This window comes from Crocodylus siamensis, chromosome 1 (assembly GCF_052110815.1).
Source record: "Crocodylus siamensis isolate JL-2025a chromosome 1, ASM5211081v1, whole genome shotgun sequence".
NCBI classification, from domain to species: domain Eukaryota; kingdom Metazoa; phylum Chordata; order Crocodylia; family Crocodylidae; genus Crocodylus; species Crocodylus siamensis.
The window spans coordinates 112,442,703-112,457,322 of record NC_143395.1 but is presented as its reverse complement, the minus strand read 5'-3'; the positions used below and the strand labels follow the sequence as shown (position 1 = coordinate 112,457,322).

Below are 14,620 nucleotides of genomic sequence, written 5' to 3'. Positions count from 1 at the left end.
ACTCAAACTGGAACTTACATGCTGAATCACTGGAGGTAGGAGAAATATGATTCACAAAATAAACACTGAGATTTCAAATAAGAAGCCACAGTGCTGAAAAAAAATTCTGACCTGTTGTGGTCTTTGAGTTCTTTTCAATACAAAGTGTTCTATTCTTTTTACTGTGGTAAAGAATAACTGAAGAGTAAATGCTGGCATTTTCCAAGGGTTGCCTTCTGTCTAACAAGGGCATCACTGATCTAAACTCTTGCACCCTTCATAGTTTCACAGTAGGGTCTGAAGAGACCTGAGCAGATCATCAAGTCTGACCCCCTGCCATGGCAGGAAAGAGTACTGGGGTCAAACGGCCCCAGCAAGGTGACTGTCTAGCCTTGCCTTAAAGACCTCCAGGGTAGGAGCCAGCACCACTTCGCTTGGAAGCTGGTTCCAGATCCTAGCCGCCCTGACAGTGAAGTAGCGCCTCCTGATGTCTAATCTGAATTTACCCTTTCAGCTTGTGACTGTTATTTCTAGTCACTCCTGGTAGTGCTCAGGGAAACAGGGGCTCCCCCAATGCCTGCTGGTCCCCTCTGACTAGTTTGTAACAGGCCATTAGATCCTCCTCAGCCTTCTCTTATGGAGGCTGAACAGGTTCAGGTCCCGTAGCCTGTCCTCGTACAGCCTGCCCTGGTGCTCCCTGATCATGTGAGTGGATCATGTGAGTGGCCCTCCTCTGGACCCTCTCCATGTTGTCCACATCCCTCTTGAAGTGCAGCGCCCAGAACTGGATGCAGTACTCCAGCTCCGGCCTGACCAGTGCCACATAGAGGGGGAGGATCACCTCCTTGGACCTGCTTGAGATGCATCTGTGGATGCATGACAAGATACGGTTGGGCTTCCTGACTGCATCCCCACACTGCCGGCTGATGTTCATCTTGGCATCAATGACGACTCCAACATCCTTTTCTGCCTCTGCACTGATGAGACAGGAGTTGCCCAGCTTTAGCTATGGTGCTGGTTCTTCCTCCCCAGGTTCTTCCTCCTCTTAACAATTATTCTTTCAGTTCTCCTCTAAGAAAGCTTCCTGCAAGCAAGATCCCTGCCTTTTTTTCCTCCATTGTATTGCTGGGACCTCTTCTCTATTTCAAGTGGTACAGAAAGGCTTAGCCTTCACTCACACTTCACTCATACAAAGAACTCCTATAGAAAGCCACTGAAAAACAGAGTGAGAACACAGACTTAAACCTAACAGAAGCCTGAAAGCTCTCTATGGTGGGAAAGAAATTCAAGTAATGAAGTGGGGCCAAATTCTGCTCCAACACTGCATCTAATAGCAGATCCTAACAATCCATTCCTCAGTTAAGCATATTTCTCCTTTTGAATATACCTGGCCCAACAATCACCTCAAATGTCATAATTGTACCCTGATTTGCACCACTTCTGGACGGTGGACATTCCAAGCCCTCAGGCTTGCCACTAGAAAGTAAGCGTACCCTTTCATGACTTTTGCAGGAAGGTGAAGGGAGCTGTTAACAATACAAACAGAACGGCATTCCAAGTCCATGTTGCATATTATATATATGAGCAGCCATCCAGGGGTTCACAATGATCTGTCTTGACCCTTGTGTGTTCGTTCACTGGTTGCTGGATCCATCTATCCATATTGACAGCCACACCACAAATATGAAAACCTTCTCTATTACCTTGTTTTTATTTTTCATACTGGGGCCACACTCTGCTTGCCACCTGCAAAGTAGCTAGTCAGGAGTGTAACAATGAAATAAATTTTGTTTAATTCTGGTAAATATCAACTGGGGAGCATCTGTATTTATTAGGGGAACCATTCATGCATCTACACTAGCATCCACATCCCAATTCATTCACATTATTATTATGCCATAGAAAATTAGTGAGGTTGAAGAAATTTGTTTTTATATAACCCTATGAGTCATACAGACTGGGAAGATATTTCATGGGGTTACTGTTATTTTGTTTAGACCTGCTTTTAAGTGTTCTAAGTGACAGGATGACTACCACTTCATGTATAATAGAGAAACTATTCCACACACAATACCCTTCACTATCACCAGGGAGGTTCCCACATCCCTCAATATCCACTCCAATTCTGATTTCAGCCTAAATTTTCCTATGATTTCATCCTAATATTCCTAGTTACACTCTTTCATCTCTCACTAAATAATTTTTTTTCATCCTTAACGATATCCCCTTCAAATAATTAGGTACTTACTGTGCCATTTTTGCAGACTGCTGCATTATCCAGGTATATGTAACCACCAATAATATTTAATTGGATTCGCAGAAGAACTACAAGCATACAGGTACTATATATAGCTACAATGCTTCTTGTGAAACCTTGAACAGGAAAAAGAAATCATTTTAAAGTTATACAACTAAGAAGGAGAAAGCTTTTGCCAAAGGTAAATATATGCTCCATTTCTTTATTTATATATTATTTTTCTCATGACACTAATATTCTCAAAAAAACTAATTATGGCCCCATAGCAAATATATTTCACAATGAAGATGGTCAACATAGCTAAGATATGTACAGTAATGAAAGGTAAAATTGGCAACAACTCTGTACTTGTGTACTGTGAAGAAACATACCAAACTATGCTATGCTGAAATAATTTTGCAAAAAATGTTGTGCAGTGTACTTAGAGGCAATTCCAAAACCCATCCATTTGGGTTTGAAAAGGGAACTCCATTTTTCATTAAACCATGGAAACAGATGCCTTCACATGTTACATGACAACATACCTTATTATACAATTAAGGTAAAAAAAAAAAATACATGAAAGCAGCATGGAAACAAGAAGCTTGCTAACTACTTATGGAAGCTGCTGCCACCTAAAGAAAGAAAACAGAAGCCAGTACTGGAATTGGAGATGCCAGCCACTAGCAAAAGAGAATGACTGGAGGGAAGGGTGTGAGGCAACCAAGAGTGTTTTTGCATGAAAGTCAAAATACAGTATAGGCATAGAAGACAACCAGGGAATTAAAGAACATTCATAAGGGAGTTGCAGAAGAGAGGAATAAAACAGAAATGGAAGAGGAAGAAAAGAGTTAAGCAGGACAAGATATTGTAGCAGGGGTGTGTGGGATATTTAGCCCAAAGGCATTTCATTACACAACTACTTGGCTGTGGTTCACTGCATCTTTTCCTTTCCCTGGCCACCATATAAAATAATGATCCAGGGATTCCTTTGGTATAGCTATTTATTATGATGATGCAAATAAAATATAGGAGTAGCCAATGGTTTAGAGGCTATAATGTATTTTCTCTTTTCAGCTGATTCACCCAAATCTTGGTTTTTACTAAAGGTTCAGAAAAATGTTGCTAGACATTAGTCTTACTTCATTTGGTAAAACCTGAGAAGAGGTATCTACAACCTTACACTTTTTAAGAGTCAGTGAGGTCCTACAGCTTAGCCTGTGATCTTATTACACTTTTCAAAAGGCATACAAAATTCTCATCAGTAGCCCCATTTGGTAGGATCTTCTACCTTGCAACATCATGCAGCAGCAGTCATCACATTAGCTCCACTCCCAAAGCAATAGCAACAATAAATATATTTCAGAAGGAAGAGAAAGCAAAGGAGGCGTGTTTAAGCTTAGTATGAATGAATTGGAGATTTTGGGGATGCCTTGGGCAAATGATTGTCTTCAAGGACAGGGGTCTTGGCCTGATGGCCCAGGAAGCCCCTTCTAGCCATATATTTATATCAGGTAGGTGATATCTTTGATTTTGACTTACTTATTATCTTCAAATCCTCCCATATTTCTAACTTGTTTGCTGGCCTGTGAGGAAAAGAATGCAAATATTAAAATATTTGGTTTAAAAATTAACTCGGAAGTTACAAAATACTAAAAATGGAAATAAGTGCTGCAAGACACGTTTGTACATCTACCATAAGCATTCAAGTGAGGTCTGTGTCTATGCTCATTTGCTAAAAAAAGCTCTGTATGTTCTTGGAAAGGAATTTTCAAACCTTGACACAAGAACAATTTTTGACCAGTTGGATTCTGTAGCTACATTATCTAGTCAGTGCTCCTAAACTAAGGAGTCAGTATTTACAAATAATGAAAACAAAACAAAATAAAAACAACTCTCCGTGGTAGTCTTGTCCAGAGTCCTGATCCTGTTTCACATTTCAGACACTTATGCTCACATGAGGCCCAATTGATTCCACTGGAACTGTGCGAGCACATCACAGTTCACCAGTATGTGGTGCATTATGGTTTCAGTCCTCATGACTGAGGCTCGAGAGGGTCCAGAGAAGGGCCACCCACATGACCAGGGACTTGCATGGCAAGCTATATGAGGACAGGCTGAGGGATCTTGGACTCTTTAGCATAAAGAAAAGAAAGCTGAGCGGGAACCTGATTGCAGCTTACCACTATATCAGAGGCATACACCAGGGGCTTGGTGAACAACCATTCACCAGGGTGCCCTGGGGGAAAATGAGTAACAAGGGCCACAAACTCCCAGAAGATAGTTTCAGGCTAAACATTAGGAAATACTTCTTTACAACTAGGGTGGTCCACACTATGGAACAAGCTCCCCCCCAGAGGTGGTGCAATCATCTACCCTTGAGGTCTGCAAGAGAAGACTGGACAGTCACCTGACTGGGACTGGCTGACTCCAGATGTCTTTCCTGCTCATGCAGGGGGCTTGATCCTTCAGGGTCCCTTCCAGCCCTATGATTCTATGATGTAACCTTTTAAGTTCAACTATCGCCAGTTTGGCTCTAGGGAGCAAATCTGGTAATCCTGAAAACATGAATTAAGACTCTGACCATCTGCAGGGTTACACATCTTTTTTTTGGCAAGATGCATGTTTTTCCTGGTATCCTGGGAAATTCCAAGGTTACATCGACAATGCAGTCAAGGCTGTGACTAAAGTATATGTAATTGTACTAGCTTTAAGGCAGCCAGCTCAGGTAGTAGTAGTAGCGCTGGCAGCAGAGCGACAGCAAAATGAACCTCGGTTGGAGTATTAACATTAACAGTTGGAGTATTAACATATTAACACAACTTCTCCAGTGGTTTTCACCAGCCCCCACTAATTTACATACTCATTCAGCTATACTGTGAAATAGTTGGTTTGAAGCTAACTGGTGTATGTCCACAAGCTGCAATTGCAGTAATTCTTATTTCCAACTTTAATTCCTTTTCAGAACATCTATTATTAACAACACAAAAAAGTGCTGCTGGTAATAATAGCTGTTGCATCCCCCCTGAGAAAACAGCATTTTAGTAGCAGGTGAAACGATGCTCTAAAATAATTTGGAAGACCTATTGGGGTGAAGTTATATGCAACTATTACTTATTACTCTGGACACAGTGAACGTTTCTTTAAGGCAACTTTCAAGGAACCTAGTAAAATATTATATTAATTATTAATAGCTGATCAAAAGTTAATACTCTTTATAGGCACAGATCAAAGTGTTGGAGGATCTGGAAAGTGCAAACTAACTTCCGGTATCAGTTTAAATAAGTCTTCCTCAAAGGTGGTAGTAACTGGTTGCTTAAGTCTCTAGTATAAATAATACAAACTAAACAACATGCAATAGGATATCAGTTTTAGAACTCTAGAAGACAAGAGCGGTAAAAACCTTAAGGAAAAGACACTTGGAAAAAATACAAGGAGTTCCACAGAACATCTAAAAAACAATTCACATTTGTTTGTTTACAACCATCTCAACAACTTCAGAAGCTAGGCTTAAAACTAATAAAAGAAGTGACACACAAACACATGGACAGCAGACTATACAACATTGCAGGGCTCAAAAATTCACTCTTTTGTGCCTGGTGAGTAGGAATTTTCCACTCCAACTAGGGAGGGGAAGAGAAACTAATGTCTTCAAGTTCTGAAGAACTTGTAACCAAATGGTTTCTGGAGCGTGGCAGCCTGTAGAAACACAACTCTAAGTACAGCAGAGTGAAAAGTCATAAGGTTTTCTCTGCTGTTATTCAAAACCCTCCAGACAACAGCATTACTAACCAGAATGACATCTTCTTTAATTTACTCTTATTGCTTTGGGAAGCCCCAGTCAGCAGCAGAAAGCACTGGAAAAGAGATTTTGCTACACACTGCTGAGGGAAGGGACCAAGGAAAGGGTTCTTTGCTGCTGCACGGAGGATGCTGCTGATAGTCCCTGTCCAAACACTGAGGATATTCTGGAGTGGAAAGGGGGAGAGAGGTGAAAGAGAGCACTCCTGGACACATCTGTTGTTCCTCCTAGTCCAATAAAAATCCTAAACAAGGCCACCAGCTTTCTATACTTGCTTAAACTTACTAAGGAATGGCAACATCTAACCAAACCAAAATATCAGCAAGAAAGCAGACATCCCCCCAAGGACATGAAGAAACTTAGGTTTCCATTTTTCTTACATGGATTGGGACAGGGCTGTTGACAGGATCAGGGCTGCTCCTCTGACTGTTAGTCACTGAGAGTTGTTTAACTCTTGAAGGAAGGAGTGGATGTCACAAAGTTTGATCTACATCTACGAATTAAAATGGCAAGGAAGCACACCTGCATTGCTTGAAAACAGTAGCTGTTTGAAAGATGCTCACTTTACATGCAACCCAGTTACTTCATTTCATTTTTGTTTCCACAACCCTTGCTTCAAAAAAGTCAATGGAATTTAAGTGCTTCATCCAAGAAATTAAGCTGCCTTATCTCAGATGTGAGAAAACTGGAGGCAGATGACCAGAAGGTATCCCAAGTTACTGTACTCATTCCAAAAAAGATGATTCACGCTTGCAAGCTACAATGCAGGATTCCAGATTGTCCTAGTATCTCCAGATTGGCTGCCCATCTTCTACTGCAAGGAACTAGAATTTTAGAAGAAACCTATGTATTCAGAAAGTAAGACAAAACCACCATACAGTGGGCTCACATCCAGTGCCACTACATTAGCCTGCTTACTCAAACATAATTGTTATTGAAGGTAGATGTGCACAGATAGATCCGTATGATGTCGGACTGACACCGATATAAACAAAATTGGCTGTACGCGGCTAATAATTTGGCCAATAAATGCCCGTGCATGCGTGCAACCACAGTGCAGCACACAGGCAGTGAGGAGCACGGCCTGGCATTCTGGAGACCTGCATTCAGCTGGTAAGTCTATTGTGGTGGAAGGGGAGGGGGAGAGAAGGAGTGTGGGGCGGCAGATCAATGCCCCGTGGTGAGGGAGGTAGTGGGGCTGGGGCTAGGGTAAGTGCTGCCCAGCTGGGGCAGAGAACAGGACAGAGCTGTGGCTCATTCAGGGGGTGCAGGCATGTGCCCCCCGGTTCCATGTGGGGCAGGGCAGGGCAGGCTGCAGCTGCCAACTGGAGTTTGGGCTCTGCCAACCTCTTCTCAGTGGGAACTGTATTCAGGGCGGGCAGTGCTGGCACTGGAAGGGAGCTATGGGCATGGGGGGCTGCAGCTACCCCAAATTTCACCGTAGCCCTCCCCAACTCCCATCCCAGCGCTACCACCACCCACCTAGCACAGCCCGAGCTCTTCCTGGTACGTGGGTGGAGGCAGGGGTTGAGCCAGGGCTGTACTGGGTGGACAGTGGCAGTGCCAAGAGGGGCGGCTACAGTGAAATTTGGGGTGGCTGCAGCCTCCCCCGTAGCCCCTTCTCAGTGCCACCACTGCCCGGCCCGAGCACAGTCCCCACAGAGAAGAGCCCGGCAGAGCCCAGCTCCAGCCAGCAGCTGCAGCCCACCCACCCCACCTGTGCCCTCCCAGGGTGCATGCAGCAGTGGGAGCCACCCCCCACTGCCAGATGAGCTGCAGCTCTGTCCTGTGCCCTGCCCCACCTGGCTGGGCAGCATCCGTCCCATTCCCTCCCTCACCACAGGAGGCATTGATCTGCCCACCCAATGCCCCTTCCCTCCCACCACAACAGGCTTACCAGCTTGACGCTGCTGTATCAGAAATCAGATCTGAATCGGCCAATATGTCTTCTTAAAAATCGGCTATCGGTACCAGCCCCCAAAATCTCTATCACTGCACTGCTAATTGAAGGGCTTAGACCAAAAGAAAGTGCACGCATACTGGAATTTTTAAAAAAATGTCGCATGTCCTTCATTAATAAAGTCAACTCTGTTCTTCTCAGAGCTCTGTCATTATACTTATAAGCTGTTCAAACTAGTCATCTCTTAGAGAAATCAGATCACATTTGATATAAAAATTAATATTCTTATCAGCCCCGACAAACAAGTTTGATATTCCCCCTCCACCATTTTGGCAATTAATATTTGAATTATAATTAAGAAACTTTTAGAGAATCCAATATAAGTGTATTACTCAGGGCTTGATAACCATTTTAAATATCACATTAAGTTGCTTGCTGAAACTTATTCTTTTTTATTAAGTGACAATGACTGGTTAAGCAGTTCATTAAGGCTGAACTACTAAAACAATCTTTCTAGTTGTTTTTTTTAAAATGATTTTTTTTAAAGTATTGTGAACTTCGGTAACTACAGTATTTGACCTTAGTTCTTCCAAGTCAGAATACCATTATATATGAATTACTATAGCAATAATGTAAATGAAATCATTTATTGACAGAACAAAAAGCTGCATATACAGCATCTAAGTTTTCACCTCTAGATCACTGTTTCAATACAAATCAAATAAAAACTGAAAAGATCATTGACATTTGATTGCTGGTAATCTTTCAAGTGCCTTGCAACAGGAAATCACACAATAGCTGCTACCATAGGTAAATAAACACATCTGAAACTTTTTGCATCACTTAGTAGAATGTACCTCATCTATTCTAGTTTAAAATCATTAATCATAGCTCCCTTCTTCCAGATCTCTCTCCACTTGTTTAGCCTACAGAAATATTTTTACCATCTCAATGCCATCATTCAAGACACTGTCCTGGTTTACCATTGGACCAGATCCTCCTAACACTTCATCTACAGGAATTCTACAGGAAGAGTGCTTCCAACCTTGGGCTCTTCAATTGTTAAGTGCCACAGGGAATGCTTGTTTCTTCTACTAATTTCAAAAGTACCAGACTTTGAAATTACACTACTACATTATGTGAATAAACTTACCTTGTTTTATTCAGATATAGGGAACTCAAAATACTCAAAGGTACAGACACACAATCCACATGCTTCTTAAATGGCAAGTACATTGTAAAAAACAGAAAGCAAGAGAACATTATCTTGCGACTAAAAACAAGTCATTCAGCAGTTTTAAAGAAATCTTAAAAAAAAATTACCTGTTTTTCAGCAGAGATGTGAGACTCTCAGAGTTCAACTGATGCATCAAGCCATCCCTCAATGTTGGAAGCATTGATAGCACTATCATTTAAAAAAAAGAAAAAAAAAGGTATGCTTCAAGAAAATACAAGCCCCAAAAGCATGAGTACTTTGGGGGGGTGGTGGTGCAACTGGAAAGGAGGTCAAGTTACACAGAAACGTTCGAAGGTGAACTGTAGCATGACTATAAATAATTTGGAGGTTTTCAACAAATCATTCTTCCTTTTAACTGCTTTACAAGTGAACAGTGCACTACCATAAGCCAACCTTACACAACATATGCGTCTTACGGCATAAGTCAAATGCTCAGGAAGACAGGCTAACTGCTAGTGTCACTACTTTTTTTTTTTTTTTTAATATAAAACTATGTTATATCAAGTTGACATATAGAAATCTATTAAAATTATGTGTGCATATGTGCACACGTGAGACTGGCAAAAATCTATAGAACTGCATTTCTCTGAAGAAGAAAACAGTAAGTTTATTTCAAAAAAAAGGAAGAAGACTGCATCTTTGAGGGAGATAACTTTTAAAGCTGAAAGGCAAAAGAGAAAACTGGGGGCAAATCTCCATTTATCTTGGACTATCTCAGATACAAGCCCCTATTCTGTTAGGTAGCAGGAAAAAAAACAAAAACATACAATGCATGGTACATTGCAACAAATGCCAATCACAAAGAAAAAACCTGTCAGGGAGAACATACTGATCTGTGACAGAGGGACAGGAATGGCAAACCCAAATCCCCTCAGTATAAAAACTCCAGCATTATGAAATGGAAAAAAGTCTTTCTGTTTTAAAAAAGAAATGTAGACTTGTTTTCAAGTAGCCTTGGAATCAGTCACCAACTCAGAAAGAAGGAAAGAAGTGGTACCCAATCTGTGTTATATAAATAATCTTAAACCACCTGAACGTTTGTAATGAAAAAATAATGTAGAATGTTAAAATACGTTACTACTTCCTCTTTCCAGCATGTATTACAAGGACAAATAATTTTCAGTGTCACTACCAACCCAATGTTTCTAATGTTTTAATTTGTCTGCCTTCAAAGACATGGAATTGGTGAATTACAAAGTTTGTTTTATGTAAAAAAAAAAAAGGATTGCCTGTCCACTTATTTCTGTGCAGCTTAAAAATACTACACTTAAATTATTAATATTGATAGTTTGCTATAAATTTAACCATTCCAAGTTTGAGGACCACTTTATTTTTGAACACTAGAAGTTTTAAAAACAGTGAATCTTAAATATATAAGCTATAATCCTTATGTTGTATCTTCTGCATATGCATCCTGCCTCAGAGTAGGACAACAGACTAGATCTTGCGTTTCCAAACCTACATTTCTGCGTTTCTACATTTACTTTCGAGTCAATAGTACTATTTTCAACTACACGTTGATAAAACATTGACTATTCAGTATCAAAGCTTTTAAGTTCTGACTGCTGTCTTGCCAGCATGAATATTTTGTATACAGGCCCAAATAATTCTACCCATCCAGAAAAGTCTTACCTGTCATATTGCAAGTCCTCTGATTACTTTCAAAATGATATTGCCTTCGTGCTTGGGCAATATATTCAGCTGCCTCTCTTTCTTGGATTTCTCTAATTTTCTTCTGCCCATACTTTCCCAGTAGGTATACTCCTATAAAAAAACATTTAAATTACAAGACGGTTTACAAAATGCTCCCTCTGTTTTATTATAAATGTGTCGCTTGACCAGCTGAAACCTGCTTCTCCAGTAATTTGGGTCTGAAGCACTTGTAGTGGATTTTCCCAGAGTATTGTTAAAAATTGTAAATTCATATTGAAAATAAAATGCCAGAAGTAATGCAGAAGATCTGTGTAAGTTCCTTTCCAAGAGGATTTTCCTCATTTTAACAGCACCTTTCTGTGCAACTGCAGTACAAACAAGACAAAAGTAAAAAACAAAAAATGAGGAAAGAACAGATCCTGTATAAAACCTGGAGAGAGAGAGAGAGAGAGAAGAAAATATATACAGATTGGGCACCCTAATTTTTTACAAGATTTTTGTTTAGATCTTTTTATTAACTGGTAGCAGAAAAAATTATTAGCCTCAGAAAGCATGTAGGATTGAAGTCATCATCTTGTAAATCCTTTAGCCTGAGGATCTACATATTACACTTAAGGCACAATTAACTAGTTAAATCATACCTTATGTGGTCACTTGGCCACATGTTCAATTAATGGTGTGATGAAAAGAAGAATAAGCTACAAAGATATTCCACAAAATATGTGGCTACTTTCTAACACATCATTAACTGAATGTTTGGCCAGGGGCTCTGTGGCTGATTGGAGCTCCCAGCTAGGGGGTGGCCCATGTGTACCCCGGAGCCTGGAAGCTCCCAGATGACAGGGCCTCACACAGCTGGGAAACTGCAGCACCTGGTCTCCCAGATGCGGGGGCGTGTGGGGCCCTCCACAGCTAGGAATCATCAGCTGGGAGCACCCCTGCAGCAGCTGCAGTCTCCGAATTCCTAGGCATGGGGCATGTGCACATGTGGCATGGCAGGAGACCTGACTGCGTAGATCATGCATTAGATCCCTTTGCGCCTTTACCTGCATTGCGTCCATTCTAGCCCCTATTTCCTCTATATACTTCATTCCCCTATCAATAGTCTATGCTTCCCTACCACAAAGTCCCTCTCATAAAGATCTCTTATTTCCATTACAGCCATACTACAGACACTATCCACTATGCAAAAAATTAGACTGCTGTCTCTGATATGCACAGACAGCAGCAATATATTCCTTTGCCTGCAGTAGCAGGCAACCTGGAAAGCCCGACCTTCCACTGAATCACTTTTCCAGCATTCTGATTTGCGCACATGCATTTTTGTGCATCAATACCTAAAATATTCAGTGACATTTTGGAGTTAACCACGTGCGTGTTAGTCCCTGCTTTCCTTGGTCAGTTAGAATACACAGAACAAGTCTGAAATTCAAATTAAAATTTTTGTTTACATTCTGGGTCACTTAAAAAGTTGTAAATACAAAGCTACACACTTTTCTTCACTCAAATATTTGAAAGAGTGAATGAGTTATTACTTGTGATAAACAAAGATTTCTTAGGAAGATAATCTTTTATTGGTCCAACTGCATAGGTGGGATGGAGTTAGACAAGCTGTCTTCTTCAGGTCATTATTTGACAGTTAATCTGGCTGGATTTGCAATAGAGCTAAGATTAATGATGGTTCAATACTTTACATTACAAAATATATAATAACATTAATTTATTAAATGCTTGCATTCTTAAAACCTTTTAATATCCTTACCCAAAACTACCCCAAGTCAGAAAGCATCTGTGTTTCAACTGGAATATAAAAAGCATGTTCTAAAATCTATGGCCACTCTAAACTATTTACCTATTCATTCATTTGAATTATGTCCTTCCCAAAGGCTCAGGGCAGCTTAAAAGTAAGAAGACACAATAAAATACACTAAGAGGACAGAATAACTTAAAGAACAGGAGTGCAATGAGGGAACAAAACTACTTAAAAGGGCACTAGAATATTAAAAAGGTATCTGAAACTATGGCAATTTGTTCTGGCATAATGGCTCAGCATGGGGACAGGTACAAACTTGCACCACTTAAAAATAGTTCTAAACCTGTTCTGCAAGATCTGGTCCTAAACAGCCCAATGGGCTGAGAATAAAAAAGCCACCAATATATCCACCCCTTATGTACCCTATTCCTAGCAGACAAGGTTCTTTGGGTAAATGTGACATCATTTATTAGACCAACTAAAAAGTTGGAAAAATTGTTTTTTGCAAGCTTTCAGGCACAAACACCCTTCTTCAGGCATAGGGAGAGTCTGCTGGTGATTTGTTTGCTCTCCTGGGTGGAATGGAAGCCAATATGCAAAATGTAGGTCAGTGAAGATGCAAATGCGTGGCAGTAAGGATCAGAGGCCAAGGGAGACAAGAGGTGTGACAGGTAGGTGGGGGAGGGCAGGGGTGGGGGAAAGGAGAAATGTTAAACTGGTGACAAAATGTAGCTGGTAAAATGCAGACAGGTTACCTGGGGTTATCAGATGGCAGGGAGGTTAGGAAGGAGTGTGCGGGAGGAAGGGGTGCAGACCAAGGCGCCCCCCTCCCCCCCCCCCAGTGAAGGAGGGAGTGGGGCAGGTGCTGCCCGGCCAGGGTGGTGAAAGTGACCCTGGGAGTTGGACAGAGCCACAGGCAGCTCATCTGGGGGGTGGGGAGTGGGGTGGCTCCCTGTCGCTGCACGCATCCCCCGGGGAGGCATGGGGGGCATGTGCCCCCTGTATTTGTGTGCAGGGCAAGGGAGGGCTGCCAATGGTCGCCTCGAAGCCAGGGGCTGCACCGGCCTCTTTCCAGTGGTGGGGGTGGGCTCTGAGTAGGCAGGGGAAGAGCGGGCAGTGGTGATGCTGGGAGGGGTGGCTATAGCCACCCCAAAATTCGCCATAGCCCTCCCCTTCCAGTGCCACCAACATCTACCACAAGCACAGCCTCAGCTCAGCCCCCACAACAGGAAGAGGCCAGCGCTGCCCCTGGCCCTGAGCCCACAGTGGGCAGCTGGCTCCCCCTTCCCCTCATTTACATTTTTATAATGGATTTTCTAATAAAATAAACTGCATGTTTCATCCAGGAAACAGGCTTTAGTGAATCACCTTCTCATACAAAACTGGTCTTCTGCTTCCAAATAACTGATCACTGCAGAGTGATTTTGATCCAGCTATCCTACTTAGGCCTTTTCAACTTAGTTCAGATCCAAAAAGGAATGAAACACTTTCCCATTTGAGCTGTTTTATCACTTACTCAAACTCTCATTTTAAATTTTTTGCTGCATACAGTGTACTTTGAGTGCATTTCTCTCACCTCTGTGTAAACAATATTTATTAACTACAGGAACAGCTTATAGTAAGTTTTTTCACACTTAAGTAAGGGTTTTTCTACCCTTAATAGCAACCTCTGAATTGACAGGGTCTAGTCAGGTGAGAGTTGCCTTATAAGCCTTGAAAATTCACAGACAAGGTTCTTTGCGTGAATCTGGTATCTTTTATTAGACCAACTTAAATAGCTGGAAAACAATTATTAAGCAAGCTTTTGGGTTCAAAAACCCTTCATCAGGCTAAGGAGGTTTCAGCAGTTGGTGTGTGCTCTTCCTGGATGGAATGAAAAGTAAAGAAGCCAGAGGCTGGTCTGGTATGCATACAAGACAGGTTGTCAGTGAAAATGTAGACTGAGGAGTCAATGGGTGAGAGACAGGCCAGGGGGAGGGGAGAGAGAGAGAGAGAAGGGGGATGAATATTGGAGAGATACCTAGGAAGTCAGATGTCAGGTAAGTTATGCGGGTCATAAA

At 41.6% G+C, this 14,620-nt stretch overlaps 1 protein-coding gene across 1 annotated transcript in view; it reads right to left on the bottom strand.

The window, feature by feature from the left end:
• Window positions 1-14,620, bottom strand: part of PEX3 (peroxisomal biogenesis factor 3) — a 31,585-nt gene that overhangs the window by 8,825 nt on the left and 8,140 nt on the right. Inside the window, exons 2-5 of the mRNA XM_090040733.1 lie at window positions 10,787-10,918; window positions 9,241-9,322; window positions 3,758-3,801; window positions 2,228-2,352 (exon numbers count right to left, since the gene is read on the bottom strand). Coding sequence (XP_089896859.1) covers window positions 2,228-2,352; window positions 3,758-3,801; window positions 9,241-9,322; window positions 10,787-10,918 — 383 coding nt within the window. The remainder of the gene's footprint in view (window positions 1-2,227; window positions 2,353-3,757; window positions 3,802-9,240; window positions 9,323-10,786; window positions 10,919-14,620) is intronic.